A 19,215-nucleotide genomic window follows, 5' to 3' on the forward strand; every position below is an offset into this window, starting at 1 on the left:
GTGAGGCATGCTTAACTCAATGGATTAATTTTCATCTCTTTGTTTACTTGAAAATGTGAACTTAAACCTTACATTATAATCATAGTGTTAATGAGACTTGTCGCACGATCTCTAACACCCTGTTATGTGAGTATCTTTGACATAGATGAATGGATGACTTGTCACCCATTTATTTACTTGATGAATGTGAACATAAGTCTTACATTATCATTATGTTATGAGTGAGACTTGTCTCAAGAATTCTAACACCCTCTTATGTGAGTATCTTTAGCATAATCGTTTAGGTTAAAGTGAGACTTTTCTCACTTCGTTTAACACCCCTTTGTTGTAAATTTGATAACTCAGAAGCTTTTAGTATATCACTACTCACCTTATCTCATTCAATGTTTTTTTGTAGTCTTGTACTATTCTTTATGAAAGTTATGTAGACTCTTTATTATGATACTTTGTTCACAAGTTCATTTCGATAGGGTATGTTGGGAGTCGTCCCAATCATTGGCATACCCTTGCTTATGAGTTTCATTGAGTTACAACTTGTCAAGTCATTCTTTAATATGTATTTGGCCTTACAAGAACATCATATTTAATGTTGGCCATGTACTATTGGTATGATTAAGTCATTAGCCAACTTTATATCATATTTTGGGAAATAATATTGTTGGCCAATTTATTGCTATAATCTAAACTTTCACATATTATAGTAATCTAAACCTTCATTGTAACCAAGCAAGCTTTTAACATTTATTGGCTTATAAGAACAATTAAGTGTTAGATTGGCCAAGCTATAAAGGCTATTTGGCATTGAAAATTCATTAATTAGCTTTTATTCACATCTTATTTCTTCTTGGAAATATTGCATTCCAAACAATGACAACATATCTATTGTGAACACAAAGAGTAATTCGAAAACCTTCATTCCTTTTCAACAGTAAACTGAATTTCATAAACGACTTATCATAATTTCATCTTTTCGAATGCAATTAGGCATTAAACATACGGATCTAACCTATAGGTGTCATTCGACATTATTAATCAAATAAACCTACACATAAAAATCAGTTAGCACCACATACCAATAAGATGCTTGAGATTTTTGCATTATACATACTACTAGAATCAGAATGAGAGAAAAATAAGGAGATGAACAATTGATTCATTGGGTAAAACCCTAGTTTCGATTTTCTTGAATTCAAAAACATTTAAAAAGTTTCTTGGGGAAAGGAATCAAAAAGAGAAAATCCATACTTTACTGAAGAATTGAATCTACGAAGATCACCTTGAACTTTGCATGAAAAATCATTAAGAATATACTTGAAATTGCCTAAGAGAACTCGAGAGTATTTTCTGTTTTACTTGTGTTTTGCTCACTATTTTCAATTGTATATTTCTGGTGGTTGAATGTGAGTCTATGTCTTACCAGCTGATATTGACTAATTCAATTTAGTATAATTAACTTAATTAAATAAATCAATTAACTAATTACCAGACGCCCCTCCTAAGTTGATAAAAAAAAAAGAGAACATTTGACTTACCCAAATCTTTAAATTTTCTTAGGCTTTCGTCCTTGATTTTGTTTTTTAATTAAATAATTAAGCTTCTAATTTAATTAATTATGTGACCTATGGTAATTAATAAAGTACCCCTGAGTCACTAGGACCATAATCAACAACTTTGGACTATCCTAGGTTAGGTACTAGGATGTTTCTTGAGTTAGTTACGAGGCTAGTGTCACCGTTTAGGTCTTAGCTTGTCAAGTGCACTAGTTAGTTTATTTTTGTTTTCCTATGTTAGTTAGCTAATTAGGTAATTTATTTAGAGACTAGAGTTTCTTAGAAAGATAGGCCCAACATGGCTTTACCCGTGCGTGCGCCTGCCCTTTAACCACCTTAATTGAATTCGATTGGGATTTGTTGCTAGTCTGTTGGCCGGTTAGCACATGTGCTTGCACGTGTGTTTCTGCGCAATTCTTGTCCAAGTCCCTCACTATGTCCTTGGGCACTGCTTAATCTACATGATCATTTAAATGATCGTGTGCCATGGTACATTTGCTTGGCACTTGGATGTTCCATACCTAATGTGCTAAGAATTCAATCTTTTAGATTAGGGTCTTCTTTATAGGTACAATTCCTAAACCAGCTTGGATTAGAGAAATTGAACATCAAGGTGTATTTTAATACATAGAAATTGTCTAACAACCCTAATCCAATATTCTCTATCATGCCCAATATTACTCAATATTAGGTATTGAGATGCCTATGTACCCCAATATATATTCTTAAAACCTAATAGAATCTTCACTACACAAGTGCATTTTTTAGAATGTTACATGCTCTATGTATGTTAAGGCAAGGTTTCCCTAAACTAAAATAAAGTAATGAAGTATAAATTAACTAAGGTGACTTGAGAGGTTTGACTTAACCTACGTAGGGGTATGGGACATTACTTATGCCTTGCACTAGTTTTCCTTGATTGAAGCTTTAGGAATCTAATATTATGTTTGTATATGATAATGATGTTTATGGTGATACGATGTTGATGCTACAATATAAATGATACTATATGGTGATGATTATCCTCTTGAACATGTAATTGGGTTGTACTATTAAAGTATGATGTTAGGTGTCCTTAAAGGTTATGTTCTGTGATGTTGGACATTGGGTATGGTTTCTTGTTAACGCTACTTGATTGAGTAACATTATGGTGCTTTGCTTGGTCATTGCACTAGTTGACTCGATGAGGATTCATGAGTAGTTGTCTTGCTTATTATGATATGATTAACTCTTATACTTGTGATGTTCTTCTTTGATGATAGAGTTGTAGTAAATCATGGGTTCCAGTATGTTGGGAAACCTACTACTTGTTTGAGTTATTAAGAATGTTTTGTTAATTAGTATGACTTTCTTGATTATGCTTGAGACTTTTAAAAGGGTAAAATGGCATGCTTTGACTAAACGTCCCTTTTTATCATGTTTTGTTATTATATGTTCATATGGTCTCATACTTAGTACAAGTGGCATACTAACCCCATTTTGTTCCTTTTTACCAAAAATTTTAGGTTCCGGTCATTGAAGGCTCATTTGAGACGACTTGAAGAAAGCTTGGATATTCTCTATCATCGAAGTGGGTAGGTCCTCACGTTCCAAGGGCGATGCAAATATCTTGCCTATAAAGTTCCTTTATTTTCCTATGACTTTTATGTTCATTCCAATTTCATTGTGTACGACTTGTATAAGACTATATGTGGCTTCAATAACAAAAACCAAGACAGATAAAAAAGTATGAAAAATATGGAAAAAATTTAAAACCCCCCAATATATAAAGAAGTAAAGTTGTAAATAGTATGTTGGCCATTTGGCCAAAGTTTATTTTGTTTTCTTGTGTCGGCCGAATATAAAGGCCAGGTGTAAAGTAGTATGTATATAGTAAAGGTCAAGTTACCGTGTAAATAGTAAAGGCCAATTGCCTTTTAGTAAGGATGAAAGGTCGTTAGGAATGTGTATATAAGTGGCATTTGCCTTTGAAAATAAATAAGAAATTATCTCTTTCCTCTACACCTCTATCAAATCTTAAGAAATCGCTTCCACCCCCTTCGCATCTAACTAATCTTATGTGGGTACGTTATCAAATATATTGATCAAAGTTAAATTTTTGCCAAAATTTGTATGTTAAAACACTTAATAGAACACAGGAAAAATGAAAGCCTCAAAACAAAAAACCAACCATCCTACTAGTTAAAAAATTACCTTTGGAGTTTATAAAAATAATTCGTGCAATATAATTTGGCTATAAACTAACACTTCACGTTAATTCTGGATTAAAATTTATTGGAAAATGTACAAGTACCCCCCCCCCCTCACCCTCCATACCATGACCGAAATCTCAAAGACACATCTTAACTAAATTAAGGTCCTATTACCCCCTTGAACCCATTTTTTCTAATTTTGTGCACCTTTTTGGGTTATGTGGCATCCAAATATCTCAATCGTACCTCAATTGCGTAAATTCATAAAGTATGTCACGTAAGACAAAAAGATCATGTACAAAATTATGAAAAACATAAGATTGGGGGGGGGGGGAGATGATAATAGGACCTTAGTTTAAGATGTCTTTGTGCGATTTTAGTCATAGTCTGGGGGTTACACGTTCAATTTCCCAAATTTATTTTGTATATTATAGTGGTCAACTCAAGACACTAATGAAGAACTCAATAACATGGAATAGTAAATTGTTATCCAAACAACAAAAATAATAACACTATTACTAATTCATATTATTAATCTAACTGTTAACCTACACCACCTTAATGATAAAACTTCAGTAATTGTTTCTATTATTAAAATTAATGTTTGAATAGTGATTTATATTATTAATCTAACTGTTAACCTACACCACCTTAATGATAAAACTTCAGCACTTGTTTCTATTATTCAAATTAATGTTTGAATAGGTACAATCAAATTGTTAAGGGTTCTTGAACATTTACAAGATATGTTTGTATTTTTATAAATTACAAGATCAATTAAAATATTCTCTTTCATTTATTTATGCAGCACATTTATGATATTGTGTAAGACATGGTACAAAAATCATGCGAGTAATTGTAGGTCTTTACATTAAAATAATATTTAATTTGTCCATTATGTATAACACAATGAGAAATACTTCTTTACTTTGTTTGGTGCGTTATAATTTTAACTGAAGTTTTGGGATTTTGATGATTTTGAGTGTGGTTTTTGTCCTTGAATGATTATTGTTGGAAAGCCTTGGTCTTAATAAAAGAATTGTTTTCTCAAAATTTATTAGTCCTTGATACTTTTAGGAGCTAAATGGTTAAAATTTCAATGTATGTGAATGTACATATCTTTTTATTATTTTTACTCCAATAAGTCTGGTGCACCATTTCGAGCAAACAGTTAGCCTAGTTCACGACTATATTATACTGTTTATATTGTTATTTTCCAACAAGTTTGTGGTATCATTTTGGACAGCCCGTTGATATATATTCGTGGATTATTTTTATTGTTAAAGCCACGAAATTATCTCGAGTAACTCGAGGAGTCTTTCAAGATTTATTACTTCTCCTTATTCGTTATTAGCATTTCCTCTGCGTGTGATTGGTTATTGAGTATGCATAAGTTGTCTTGTATTCTTTGTGTATTTTGTGAATGAATTGTAGATATTTTTGGCCTTTTCTCTGTTTATATGATTTTCTTATATTAGAATTTATCCCTATTATAATACTATCATCGTGTTTCTCTTTATACATATGATCTTTTTGAGCTTGGTAAACCTATGATGCCTATTGAATACCGCATACTTTGGTATTCTTGCTATATTTTTGTATCTTTTTCCGAGCCATCTCCTAAATACAAGTCACCCTTCATTAGCATTAGATGTATCTTGTCCGTCACAGATTCAGATCGTGGGGATCTTCTGACGTTCAGAGAGATGTTGCTTTCTCTCTTTTGTACTAACTTATGTTTTGTATTTTTCTTAGTCACTCTTTTGTACTTTTAGCCTTTCTATACTTGGTAGATCATGTGATGAAACCACGTCCAGGGTTAAATCTATTGTTAGTTTTTCATCCTGGTCATATTTAAGCCTTTTGTGTTGTTTGTATTGTACGAAATATTTCTGATATGGCCCTTTCCCTTTATTTTATTTCTATTTTTGGTTCTTTTATATTATATCTATCTAAATAGTAATTTTCTATTATTGTGTTTTGGTTAGGCTTGCCCACTCGGGGATAATTTTACGCGTCATCATGATCAGATTTTTGATTGTGACTTTTCTAAATTGAATCATATTGTTTATACTATGCAAAAATAGTTCGAAAATCACAGTTTTAATTTTAGGTCTTTGTACATAATTGTTCGTATTCATCAGTTGTTAATCACTACAATGACCGCTTTCCATCATTGTAGAAAAATAACTTGAGGAAAAATTTGGGCAAGAAAACTTTTTGATAGTAACTTGAAATTTTCTAACAAAGTCAAGATTTGAACGAAATCAGAGTCAGTGAGATTTAGGAAAATGTTGTAACAAACTGGAAGTATAATTTTTAATATGACAATATGAGAAGATAGATAAGACGTTAAGAAACTTAACGACAGTACAAAATTGAATTCGGGTAATAAACTCTTAAAATTTGTCATAAGCATGAACGGGTATTTTCGAAATGTCTTGGGGTGAAGGTGTGTTGTGACATGGGGGCTTAAAACTTTTAATCTAACTTTGGGTCACCAAGCAACCCGCTAAGGAACGACCCCATGTGTTTGGTTGGCAGTTTTTCACCATTCTTGAGGCTAAATATAAGGTTTTAATTCCCCAAATCTATTTTTCGATTAGTAGAATGTAAATTTAACAGTAATTATAAATTGGGGAAGGTTTTTTTATATGAATTATGGTGAGAAAATCCCTTAAACATGGTATAGGGATTAAGTGTTTGGTCTAAGGTAAATGTGTTAGTTGTAATCTGGGTAAATTAGACCCTAATTATTGATCCTCGCATTTAATTGTTTGTTTGTAGACTAGAAAGAGCAAGATGAATCTCAAAGAGGAAGAATCAAGTTCAAGCACCAACTCAATTCTCTTCTTTAGGGCTCAAAATGCTGGAACATTAGGTGAAGACGAGGACATTTGGTGACTCGCCTAATGGATTTGGCGATCCACATGTCGTCTTTTCATCATTATTTCCCTGTTCCTTTTTGCTCGAAGGTGTCCATTGTTTTTCTCCAAATCTAAATACCTGAAACTTAATGTTTTTCATCAGTTCTTAAAACATAATATGCATTTACCGACACTTACTCTACAAAAATGTAGCCCTAAATGAGTCCAAATATTGGACACATCAACACCCCAACTTAAACTTTTGCTTTTCCTCAAGTAAAACTCAAGTTCAACAGTTCAAAAAGGACGTTTGACATAGTGCTACAAAAGAATCAATCATGAATATACACAACAAGACTAATCTTTCTCATCGAAGCGTCAACTTTGCACTCAAGGACTCAAGTTGTTTAACACTATCATCAAAGACAGTCAAGCTCACAACACATGCTTCAAATGCAAGTTCAAGCTCACAAAAGTGATCAAGTTCCCTCACAAAAAGAATAATTCCGTTATCACACACAGTTGTTCACAATATAATGTTCTGTAATCAAATGCAATGCTCACACTCTTAAAGATGAACATAATGCATGATTTTACTCATAGGTTTGCCCGTATTTTCCAATTAACCTTTGTTTCTGCTTACTCAAGATCAAAAAGGTATTTTAAGGCTTTTAATAGGGATGAGTGCAAAGGTATGTTCATTTAGACTCAATGACTTTTATCCTCATGATGTGATGCTAACAACACTTCATTTCCTGTTCTTTCATCATTCTATTTGGTGCTCATAAGTCATGTCATTATTCACTTATGGATTGTTTGGAAACACAATTTTTTTCATTCTCATAACTTTATTCCCCCCTCTCTTTTTTCTTTCTTTTCTTCATTTTTTCTATTTTTCTAGTTTTTTGTATTGAGGGGTTCCATTTTCTCAACAGCATGGGTTACAGGAGACTTTTCGTGAACTTTTTGACTTTCCTTTTCTTTTCACCAAACCCTCAACTGAGCATTTTGTCCTAAGTTGGCTATTAACTCAACCACAAATCAAGAGGATTATGGGTAATGGCTTAAGAAAGGTCATTTTTTCATCATGTTTCTTCAAAAGAAAGGTCAGAATCAAGGGGTGTTCAAAAGAAGTTTGCGCACTTACAAAGAAGGCCATAAAAGAGGTATATGTTAAATTTGTTCATACTCTTTCAAGGTTGCACAAGATCATATCATGAGATCACATCATTTAATCAACTGGACAAATGGGGCAAATTATGAGTGTCATCATGCATGGTTTACAGTAATCTCATCACACAAGGCATCGACACAAAAGTTAACAATATTGCACACTTTCTCTAGTCTACAATGTTCATCGCAAAAAACTGAATTTGATACTTGGATAATCATAACGAGAAGAAAAAATATCAAATATTATCTATGCAACTTCATTTGGCCTAATTGTTCCCGCACATTAATGTTCATTTGATTGTGAGTTGTAATGACCCAGGAGAGCCCCCTAGTCGTTACACGGTGTACTCGACCTCATAGAGGTCTTATAAAAGCCCTTATACATCTTTCATTGATTAGATATAAAATACTGAAAAATTTAAAAAATTTCATAAATAACATAAGACTATAAGTCTCATTTAAAAATCACTAATACAAACTTAGGACACTAAGTCTCATTATGCAATCTTAGACACAACTTTCATGTACTTAAGGACATGACCCTTATAATACAAAAAGAGCATTACTAATCTATTTGGGATGGGGTACTTAGGTACCAAGGTAGGTTGTGTGTACTAGATGTGAGTGATCTAAAAAGAAATTTTTTTGAAGAAGCTCATGGTTCCTAATATTCCATTCATCCCGATGACAAAAAATGTGTTGTGATCTTGAAGAGGTCTATTGGAAGGACGGTTTAAAAGATATGTAGCAAAGTTTGTCGCCAAATGTCCTAATGGTCAACTAGTCAAGGCCGAACACCAAAGACCGGGAGGGTTAACTCAAATAATGGATGTCCCTACCTTGAAATATGAAGATATTAATATGGATTTCGTGGTGAGTTTGCCTTGAACACGCAGGCAAAATGACTCCATATGACTTATTGTTGATTGATTGAAAAAATCTACCCATTTTATCCCCGTCAAGTCTACTTATTCGGCGGAGGAATATGGTATTGACTTCAAGGGTACTTTGGATGATCACGTGCAATTTATTGAGTTCTCCTACACCAATGGTTACAATTCAAGTATTTCTATGGCATCATTTGAAGCATCTATTATATGACACGGAGGTATCAGTTTAGGTGGTTTGAGGTTGGTGACTTTTCAATCCTTGGATCCTAGATAGTCAATGATGATATGGAGAAATTTAGAACGATAAAGGATAGGTTGAAAGCAACTTATAGTTACAAAAAATCTTATGCCAACAATAGAAGGAGAGACCTTGAATTTGAAAAAGATGATTGGGTCTAATTTAAGATTTCACTATGAAAGGGGTGATGAGGTTCGATTGTAGACACGTAATTTTTGACCGAATTTAAGTTTAACACCAATATTTAGAGAATAAATAATTTTATCATTATAAATTAAATATATTTTGACTTTTTATTATTTTCATTAAGTTAATTTAAGATATATATATATATATATATATATATATTACATATATTATTTAAATAAGCTTATATTTCTTAATTATGTCTTTTATGTTTTACTCGCCCATTTAGATTTATTTATTTATTTACTCAAAACAATTAATAATTATATAATTATCATTATATATGTATATATATATATTTAATATTAAAAAAAAAAAGACCCACGATCCCATTCCCCATTACCCCCACTTTACCCAACATCCCCCCACGACATGCACACATTACACTAACACAAAACATATAAAGAAGGAAAAAAGATAAGAAAATAAAAGGGGACTCGAAAAAAAAAAAGAGAGGAGAAATCAAGAAAAAGGAAGGCAACACACACGTAGAAAATATTATTCTCATCTTTTTACTTTTTTTAAAAAATCACAAACAAAGGTTGAGTTTTGAGGTTCACTTTCGTGGTTTCAAGTTCGTGGTTCCTTGTTAGGATTATATCATTTCCTTGAATTTGATTTTCGCAAAAGGTATTATTAAATATTCATTTATAATATTATATTAATGATTATGTTGTATTTATTTTAAATGTTATGAATTTAATCAAGTTCTAGGTTGGTTCAACCTTTTCATTATAATATTGAAATACGGTAAATATGTGTATATTGTAAAAATTAGAACAAATTATGTATAGCATCGTATTTTAATCTTTATGGCTAATATCTGGTGAAATCGTTCTTGATCCTATTTAATCATAGTAATTCATATTTACTTATTTTTTTTAAAAAAACTTATTTTTATATATTTAATAAATTGAAGCATGAGAAAAATTATTTAAATGATTGTATGTTCCATATAATCTGTAAAGTTAATTCCGACAGTACGCCTCATATTTATTTATTTGTTTATTTATTTCCCCTTATAATTTTTAGTATGCATACTTTATTGTGAATATAAATTTAATTGTTTAAAACCTAATCTCTTTATTTGTGCCTAAATATACTAGATTAGTAAAATAGTTTATGATAATATTGAGTGAGAAAATTTGTGCGATAGAGTTTATTTGCAATTTATTTAATGCTAATGTTATTAATCATCTAAGGAAGACTATTGAATATTATATTGAAAAAATAATTATTGAATTGTTATAATATGCTTACTATTTTTTCTTTCAAATAATAAGAAATAAAAAATAAAACGAAAACAAAAGAAAAGTAGTGAAGAAGGAACATTCAAATTAAAAAAAGAATAATAAAATAATATCTATCTATCTATCTATCTATATATATATATATATATATAATAAAAAGAATGTAAAAAATGTGCACGAAAAAGTAAAAACTAAATAAATACATTAAAAATGAAAATATACAAAAAGTATAATATTAAAAAGGGAAAATACCCAAGTACCCCCTCAACCTATGCCTGAAATCTCAGAGACACACTTATACTATACTAAGGTCCTATTACCCCCCTGAACTTATTTTAAATGTAATTTTCTATCCCTTTTTAGCCTACGTGGCACTAGTTCGAAAGAAAAAGTCAACTATCATTGGGCCCACAAGATAGTGCCACGTAAGCTAAAAAGGGGTAAAAAATTATTAATAAAATAAGTTCAGGGGGTAATAGGACCTTAGTATAGTATAAGTGTGTCTCTGAGATTTCGGGCATAGGTTGAGGGGGTACTTGGGCATTATCCCTATTAAAAATATATAAAATATTTTATTATTATCATTAAAAAAATGAAAGTATTAAAAAGGGTAAGAAAAGAAAAAGAAGAAAATTAATGTAACAAAAAACATAAGGAAAGTTAAACAAAAAAGAACGTGAAAAATTAGTATAAAAAGAAATAAGAAGAGAGAAACAAAAATACAATAAAAAAACAAATAAAAAAAATATAATAAAAGAGAGAAATTAAGAAGCAGACAAATGTTGAAAGCATGAAAAAATAAATAAATAATTAATAAAAATGTGTAAAAACTTCACATGTCTTTAAAATACTGCAGTTTTAAATATGTTAATGTAAATCAAAGAATGAGGGTAAATACAGTTGTCTTAATAATATAATATTCAAAAATCAGTTTAAGTCATAGAAGTCGATAAAGTGACCGTGGTAGAACCACGAGACTCGAGGGATGCCTAACACCTTCCCCTCAGTCAATAGTATTCCTTACCCGAACTGGTTCGCAGACAAAACAAAGAGTTATTTCCTTATGATTAGGGATTAAATAAAAGGTGACTTGGAACACCGTAACTCAATTCCAAGTGGCGACTCTGAAAAAGCTAAAATAATCCTCTAATTAATTACATCACTTAAATTGGAAAAACCCTTACGCCGCTGCGCGAAAAAAGGGTGTGACATCTTTGGCGACTCCGCTGGGGAATAACTAGAATTCGAGCTTGTAAACATGGACTTTTACATGACTTTATTATGTATTTACGTACTTATCGATTTGTGAATATTGTGTTTAATTGCATAATATGTTATTTGCTTGCTTATTTACCCTTTTGATAATATGTTAACTATCATATAGCTATCTTTCCTCGCGCATCCATCTGAGTCTTCTAAGATATTTTATTCGGAGATGCGATTACGCTCTTGAGCCATGAAATACCAGAGATGCGGCAACGCTCCTGGGAAGGATTCTATAGTAACACATGTCTTGGGATGGGAAGGACTAACAATGAGGCCAGAAAGCCCTGCTACTGGTAAGTTGTCCTTTCTTGACTCGAGTAGTCCACTCGTTTTATGGCTAATCTAGACACCTTCCCTATTAGATTGTTTACCCAGTAAAACAATTCTCAACAAGGACTATCCCTAATAGGATTCGATTTATCTGCATCATGCATAATGTTGAATTAATGTGGAGCTCGACATAAGGGTCGAGCCTGTCTAGGAGAAGTATCCCTACTTAAGACTATCATGTACATTTCTTGTGTTATTTGTTGCATTATTGGAAAGACTATACAAATGTTGATCGGCTTTAGATGAATGAATTATAATGAAAAATTAATTATAACGAAAAATATCAAATTAAAGTTTTGACGTCATCCTTTTATTAAACACAATTTTTTCTATCAAAATTCATATTTCTTTTACAAATAGAAAAATCTATCATTACCATCAATGTTTTTTATATTAAAAAAAAGATTGAAGACTTAATCAACAAAAAATAAAATACAATCGAATATACTAATATGTTTAGTTTTAGGAAAATTTTAAGGGCTATTAATATATATACATACATACATACATACATATATATATATATATATATATATATATATATATATATATATATATATATATATATATATATATATATATATATTCTCATTCTTCCTTTAATAACTATTTTTTAAAAAAAATTTAAATAAAAATAAAAAAAAAGAATTAAAAATTGCTTTTTTTGTGTGTGTAATTGTATGATTATTTTATTTAAAAAATTAATAATAATTTTTTTTGTGTGTATGATTTTTATGTTATTCTTCTTTTTTTGAAAAATATTTTATTATAAAAAAATAATTAAAAAAATTACTTTTTTTGTGTGTAAGATTGTTCCGTTATTCTTATTAAAAATATATATTTATTTAAGCCTAAATTGTCACTATTGTAATATAGGAAAATATGAATCCATATGGAAAGGGAGATAAGAGACAAAGAGAGGACCAATCACCTCGATTCATGATATTGGATAAGGCCCCGACACTATTGAAGACGTGGTATGAAAATATGACAAACCATGGACGAGGAATGGTGTTCAAACGCTTGGGATTTCTACGAAGCTTTTTGTATGTTGAGCCACGACGGGATTTGATAGAAGCACCAGTGCATTTTTGGGACCCGTTAAAGAATGTCTTCCGTTTTTCTGGTTGTGAACTCACCCCCACCCTTGAGGATATAGGGGCATTAATTGGAAAGGGTAAACATCCTCACAAAGAAGAGCCTATGATACCAAAACATATTTGTGGGAGGAGGTTTCTAGAATCACTGCATATAAATGAGAATGATATAGGTGGTTGTCTCGATAATGGATGGGTTCCGTTAGAATTATAGTACAAAAGATATGGCAAAAGTGATGGATTCGAAGTGTATGGAAAGAAACTCCGTAATAATGGGTGTCGTGTGACCTGGGAAGCATACAGTTATGACGCCTTCGTGGTGGCTTTTTTGGGGATAATGATATTTCCAAAAAGGGAGGAAAGATTAGACTGAATTTAGTTGTAGTCATTACAACTTTTGAGAAAAAGCTTAATATCAACCTTGTACCAATGATTCTGGTAGACATCTATCGTGCTTTAACTATTTGCGAGGACGGAAAATACTACTTTGAGGGATGCAATATGTAATTACAACTGTGGATGATTAAACACATTCGTCATCACCCTTATGCGGTGTACTTTAAAGTAGAATGGAATGATTATATTGGAATCAAAGATCATAGTTTTCCGAAGGGTATTGAAGCTTGGAAGCAACACCTCAATAATCTGACTGCTGACAAGATTGTGTGGAATTATCATTGGTTTTCATCGGCCGAGGTGATATACATGTATACTTTTAGATCGTTCATTGTCCTAATGGGTCTTCGAGGTGTCCAACCTTACATGCCACTTAGAGTCATGCGACATCTTGGGCGACACTAATTTCTACCACCTAATGAATATATGCATGAATTCATGTATGAGTTTTATCCAAAGATACCTTTAAGGAAATAAGAGATATTTTAGATTTGGGGGGATGCATACTCTCAAGTCCCCACGATATGGTGAAGGATCGCACAAGAGGCAAGGTGGACCAAGCATACTTAGACTGGGTTCATGATCAGCCCCATCCTAAGGTTATGCCAGAAGGGTCAATAAAAGGACCTATAGATCGAGAAGCAGAAATTGAAGTTAAGATTAAGCAAGCTCGCCTCAAAGTCGAAAGAAGCTATAAATCTACTTTGGATATCCGTAGTACTGACCTGAAAAACGCTAAAGAGGAGTTTGCCCAAAGTGATGCGATTTGAAGTTAGAGTTAGAAAACACCGCTCTACCATTCTAACCTTACAAGAAGACTTGGGCATTGCCACAGGAGCTATGGAGCAACAGGAAGAGGAGTATAAGAAAGAAAAGGCCCAACTTATCTGCGTAGAGTCTAGGCTCCAAACTCAAATTAAAGCCTCTATGGAACGGGAAAGAGAAATAGCAAGGCGTTTTAGTGCTTATCAGGCACACTGTGAGATTGAGAGAGGTTAAAGGATAGCCGAGCGAGATGCACTCCACCTTCAAATTGAAGAGCTCTAAGAACAAAGGGAAAATATTGACCCATGAAGTCAATACTGCTCACCACTGGTTACAGAATTGTTATGACAACATGGATGAAGCCAGAGACCGAATACTACAACTCAGGGATGAACTCAACAATGTTTATGCTAGATATTTACACCAGAATGATAAGAGGTTGGGCCAACAGGCCCATGTTTTTGCTCCATATCTACCGAAAGCGTTGGCGAAAATTTATAAGTGTCTTGGAGATGATTGAGATTCGAGGATTCAACTTCTTTTAGAGTCTATTTTTTAATAGTGATTATTTCATATTATTATTATTTTTTAGTTTTTTCTCTTTCTTTTCATTTTGTTATTTTATTTCATTTAGAGTCTATCTAAGTCCTAGGTACTTCTGTTTTTTTGTTTGTTTTATTCAAATCATTGTTTAAAATATTTGAAAATAAATGAAAAAAGATTTGCTTTTGGTCACCTTTATGTGCATATGTCATGCAAAAAAAAATAATTAATATCTTTCTCGAACTACGCAGCATCTGATTCATGGGCCAAACATGATACGTTGGCAACCCAGGGGGTTCGATCCCGATTATTATTATTAATATTAATATTATTATTATTATTTTCTTTTCTTTTTTTTCTTTCTTCTTTCTCTTAAAAAATGTTAATCATAATGATAATAAATAAATAAGTAAATAAATAAATAATAATAATAATAAAATATAAAAAATTTTATGAAGAGAAGAATGCCTAGGTAAGTTGGGATGAAACATAAGGTCCTCCATATTAGAAGTATATATGTGCATACAATGTGCATAATTTATTAACACTAATCGGTTTGTTACTCTATTCAGAGAGAGAGAGAGAGAGAGAGAGAGAAAGAGAGAGAGACATACTAGCTTAAAGGTAGTTGGTTTGTGGTTAATATGGCATCACATCCTTACAACACAAGATCGAAAGAGAAACTGAAAATGGCCCCCAAAGACTGAAATGAATCGGAAAATGATAAGGAGATCCGAAACCAGATGACTTCAGAAGAAATAAGGACAACAGAAGAGGTATGGGCATTGAAACAACAAATGGCAGAGATGCACGAGCCTGGGATGAGTAGACAACTTTCACCGTCTTCAATCCGAGACTTATTTAATACAAGTATGTCTCACCCTATCCAGGTGTCAACAAGCGATCCGATATATCCCTGTGGATTCAGCCCCTACGCAAACACATCCAATGTCGCTAGAACTTCTATGGTGCGCCCTTCGAATACGCCTGTGATAAGTAATCCACTCTTTGTGTCAACTGCCCCGACTAACATCATCCCGTAGCCAACGATGGTGCCCAAATCCATTAGCAATCCTCCACCCAAAGTTTGGCGTGATCAGAGTTACACTCTTGAAGAGGCCATTAAATTTCGAAGCTCTCATCCCCACATTCATCATTATAGTTCCCCTGTCGAAATTGAGAAGATGGTCAAGAATGAGGAACATGAAGAAATGACTAAGAAAATGAAGAGTTTGGAACAAAGTATAAGAGATATGCAAGGACTAGGAGGCCACAAAGGCATCTCGTTCAGTGACTTCTGTATGTTCCCTTATGTCCATTTGCCTGCTGGTTTTAAAACTCCAAAGTTTGAAAAATACGATGGTCACGGAGACCCCATAGCTCATCTAAAGAGATATTGCAACCAATTGAGGGGTGTAGAGGGAAAAGAAGAGGTACTTATGGCCTATTTTGGGGAAATCTTAGTAGGGATTGCGTCTGAATGGTTCATAGATCAGGATATCTTTAACTGGCACACATGGGATGATTTAGCTCGATGTTTTGTACAACAATTCCAATATAATATTGACATTGTTCCAGATCGCTCCTCGTTAGCCAACATGAGAAAACCGATCACAGAAAATTTTCGCGAATATGCTATCAGATGGAGGGAACAAGCTGCTAGGGTTAAACCACCAATGAAGGAGTCAGAGATGATTGACGTTTTTCTCGAAGCGCAAGAACCTGGTTACTTTCACTATCTGCTTTCTTCCGTAGGGAAGACATTCGCTGAAGTTATTAAAGTAGGGGAAATGGTGGAAAATGGCATAAAGTCTGGAAAGATTGTAAGTCAAGCTTCCTTAGAAGCCACAACACAAGTGCTTCAAAATGGTTCTGGAAATATTGGAGGGAAGAAGAGAAGGGAAGATGTGGCCGCTATTGTATCAGCGCCTAGGATTCATGTCCAAGGTAATTCCTCAAACCACTATTTTCCTTCCCAAGCTCCACAATATTCTGTCCCATACACTCCATATCATGTTTTTTAATGCACAACCAATTGCACCCCCTTCTTATCCACAATGGCGTGCACCAACTCCACAAAATCATCCACCACCCCCACAAGTTCATCAAAATACTTCTAGAATTCCTTTCCATCGTAGACAACAATACAAAAAGGGAAATGGTGTTAAAGATGAGTTCACTCCTATTGGGGAGTCGTATGCTAGCTTGATCCAAAAATTAAGGACGTTGAATGTTTTGAGTCCTATTGAGAGAAAGATATCGAATCCTCCCACGAGAAATTTGGATTGTTCTCAACATTACGCATATTGTTCTAATGCCCCAGGGCACATCATAGAGAGATATTGGTATTTGAAAAGGGCCATTTAGGATTTGATCGATTCTAATCAAATTATAGTTTAAAGTCCGAGTGGACCCAACATCAATCAAAATCCATTGCCGAGGCATAATGAAACAAACATGCTACAAATGGTGAAGGGTCATGAAGAGTTTGCATCTCCGTATAAGCCAATCCTTAGGGTTGAAATTGGCATTGAGAAGTCAGAATGTTGTTTATTTAACAAAAATGATGCCTTTAGGGGTGGAAAGTGTGTTAGAAAAGTTGAGTCCATCAAACACACCAATATTAATTGTGAAAGGAGCCCTTGAAGATGTTTGGGCAATTCTGAGTAGAGGCAAAATCGTGTGTTCCAAAAAGACCAAACAAACCTATCTTCATCATGCAAGGGGTCTATATTCCTCCTGTTATTATCAAGCCAGCATCACAGCTCCCAATGACTAACCCCATAACTATTCCCTAGAATTATGAACCTACTGTCGTGAGATACAAGGGAAAAGAAGTTGCTGAAGAAATAGAAGAAGTGGGAGGAATAACCCGTTCAGGAAAATGTTATGTCCCGATGGAATTAAGGAAAACTAAAAATGACCAAATACAAATAAAGAGTCCGGTCACTGAAGGAGAGGCAAAGGAATTCCTAAGGAAGATGAAACTATCAGACTACTCCGTGGTGGAACAATTAAGAAAAACTCCAGCCCAAATATCTTTGTTGTCTTTGCTAATACATTCTGATGAACATTGTAAGCTTATAGTGAGTCAGTTAGAGAAGATTGCTAAATTAGTATTTAAGGTAAACCGCATCACCTTTTCAAATGATGAACTACCCAAAGAAGGTACAGGACATAACCAAGGCCTACATATCACTGTAAAGTGTGAGCTGTTATATGTAACTCTAGTTCTAATTTATGGAGGATCTGGAGCAAATATTTGTCCTTTATCAACTCTACATAAATTAAATGTTAGTGCTGAAAGGGTCCGACCCAACAATGTATGTGTTAGAGCTTTTGATGGGTCAAAAACAGATGTTATTGGTGAGATAGAGCTCGTACTAACCATAGGGCCTGTGGATTTTGCTGTGAATTTTCAAGTGTTGGATATCAACGCGTCCTACAATCTATTGTTGGGGAGGCCATGGGTGCATAGGGATGGAGAAGTCCCCTCAACGTTGCATCAAATGATTAAGTTTGAATACGACCGACAAGAGATAATTGTTTATGGTGAGGGGGATTTGTCAATCTACAAACACTCTTCCTTCACTTTTATCAAGGCAGATAATGAGAATGAGGCACTCATTTATCAAGATTCTGAGGTACTGGTAATTGAGAAATTCCCCGAGGGGATTGTCATTTCAAAAACAAATATTCCCATCTCGTCTGTAATGGTGGTGAATGAATTGCTGAAACATGCGTTTGAGCCGGGTAATGGCTTAGGAATCTGTTTGCAAGGAAGAGCCTATCATGTGAGTCTACGAAAGAGCATCGGTACTTTTGGCTTAGGTTACCAACCTAGAGTTGAGGACAAAATGATGGAAAAGAAGCAGAAGAGAGATGTATGGTCACTTACCAAGCCTATACAACCAATCTACAAATCATTCATCAAAGCCCGCGCAACAGAATCTTATCAAGAATCTTTTCCACAGCCAGTGATGAAAGTTCGCGAAGAAATGATCAACTATTTTCAAGATTTATTTGTCGAGGTTTATATGGTGGAAATCGGAGAAGGCACTAGCAACAGAGATGTGCAATTTATTGGTACTGATGTCAATCTAAACAATTAGGAGGCCACCCCTCTCCCCGTTAAAGACGAGTCTTGGTAGTCTGTCTTGTTTTTTTCTACTGTCATCCGATTCATTTAAGGATTGTAATTCGGATTTTATCTTGTCGTTTTATTTCAAATATTATATTTCCCTTTTTAATTGGATGTAATTGCATCTTTATATCAGTCAAATGTATTTGTTCGTTTCTTTTATACAGTTCTTTCTATAAAGATTTTAGTGATATGAAATGCATGCAGAATTTTTCGCAAGATCTTAATATCCAATCTAATCTTCGACCTAATATTTAAATAATAAGTCGAGAAATCGAACATGATGAAGATAAAGTATTTAAAGAAGTAAGGAGGGATTTCAATCATTTTG

The 19,215-nt window shown here is 33.3% G+C and overlaps 1 protein-coding gene across 1 annotated transcript; it reads left to right on the plus strand.

Moving 5' to 3' along the window:
* Positions 1–15,792: 15,792 nt before the first annotated feature.
* LOC138337904 (uncharacterized) lies at positions 15,793–18,855 on the plus strand. The gene is made up of 3 exons (XM_069288342.1): positions 15,793–16,690; positions 17,320–17,423; positions 17,542–18,855. Exons 1-3 carry the CDS (start codon positions 15,793–15,795, stop codon positions 18,853–18,855), a joined length of 2,316 nt encoding a protein of 771 aa, XP_069144443.1.
* The last annotated feature ends 360 nt before the right edge of the window (positions 18,856–19,215 follow it).

Source organism: Solanum lycopersicum, chromosome 8 (assembly GCF_036512215.1).
Source record: "Solanum lycopersicum chromosome 8, SLM_r2.1".
Taxonomy (NCBI): Eukaryota; Viridiplantae; Streptophyta; class Magnoliopsida; order Solanales; family Solanaceae; genus Solanum; species Solanum lycopersicum.

Excerpts from the sequence above, each read along its gene's own strand:
- LOC138337904 (XM_069288342.1), top strand. The coding sequence starts at position 15,793 with ATGGTGCCCAAATCCATTAGCAATCCTCCACCCAAAGTTTGGCGTGAT. Across the intron at positions 16,691-17,319 it reads GCCTAGGATTCATGTCCAAG|GGGTGGAAAGTGTGTTAGAA; the intron begins GTAATTCCTCAA and ends TGATGCCTTTAG. Across the intron at positions 17,424-17,541 it reads TTCTGAGTAGAGGCAAAATC|AATTATGAACCTACTGTCGT; the intron begins GTGTGTTCCAAA and ends ACTATTCCCTAG.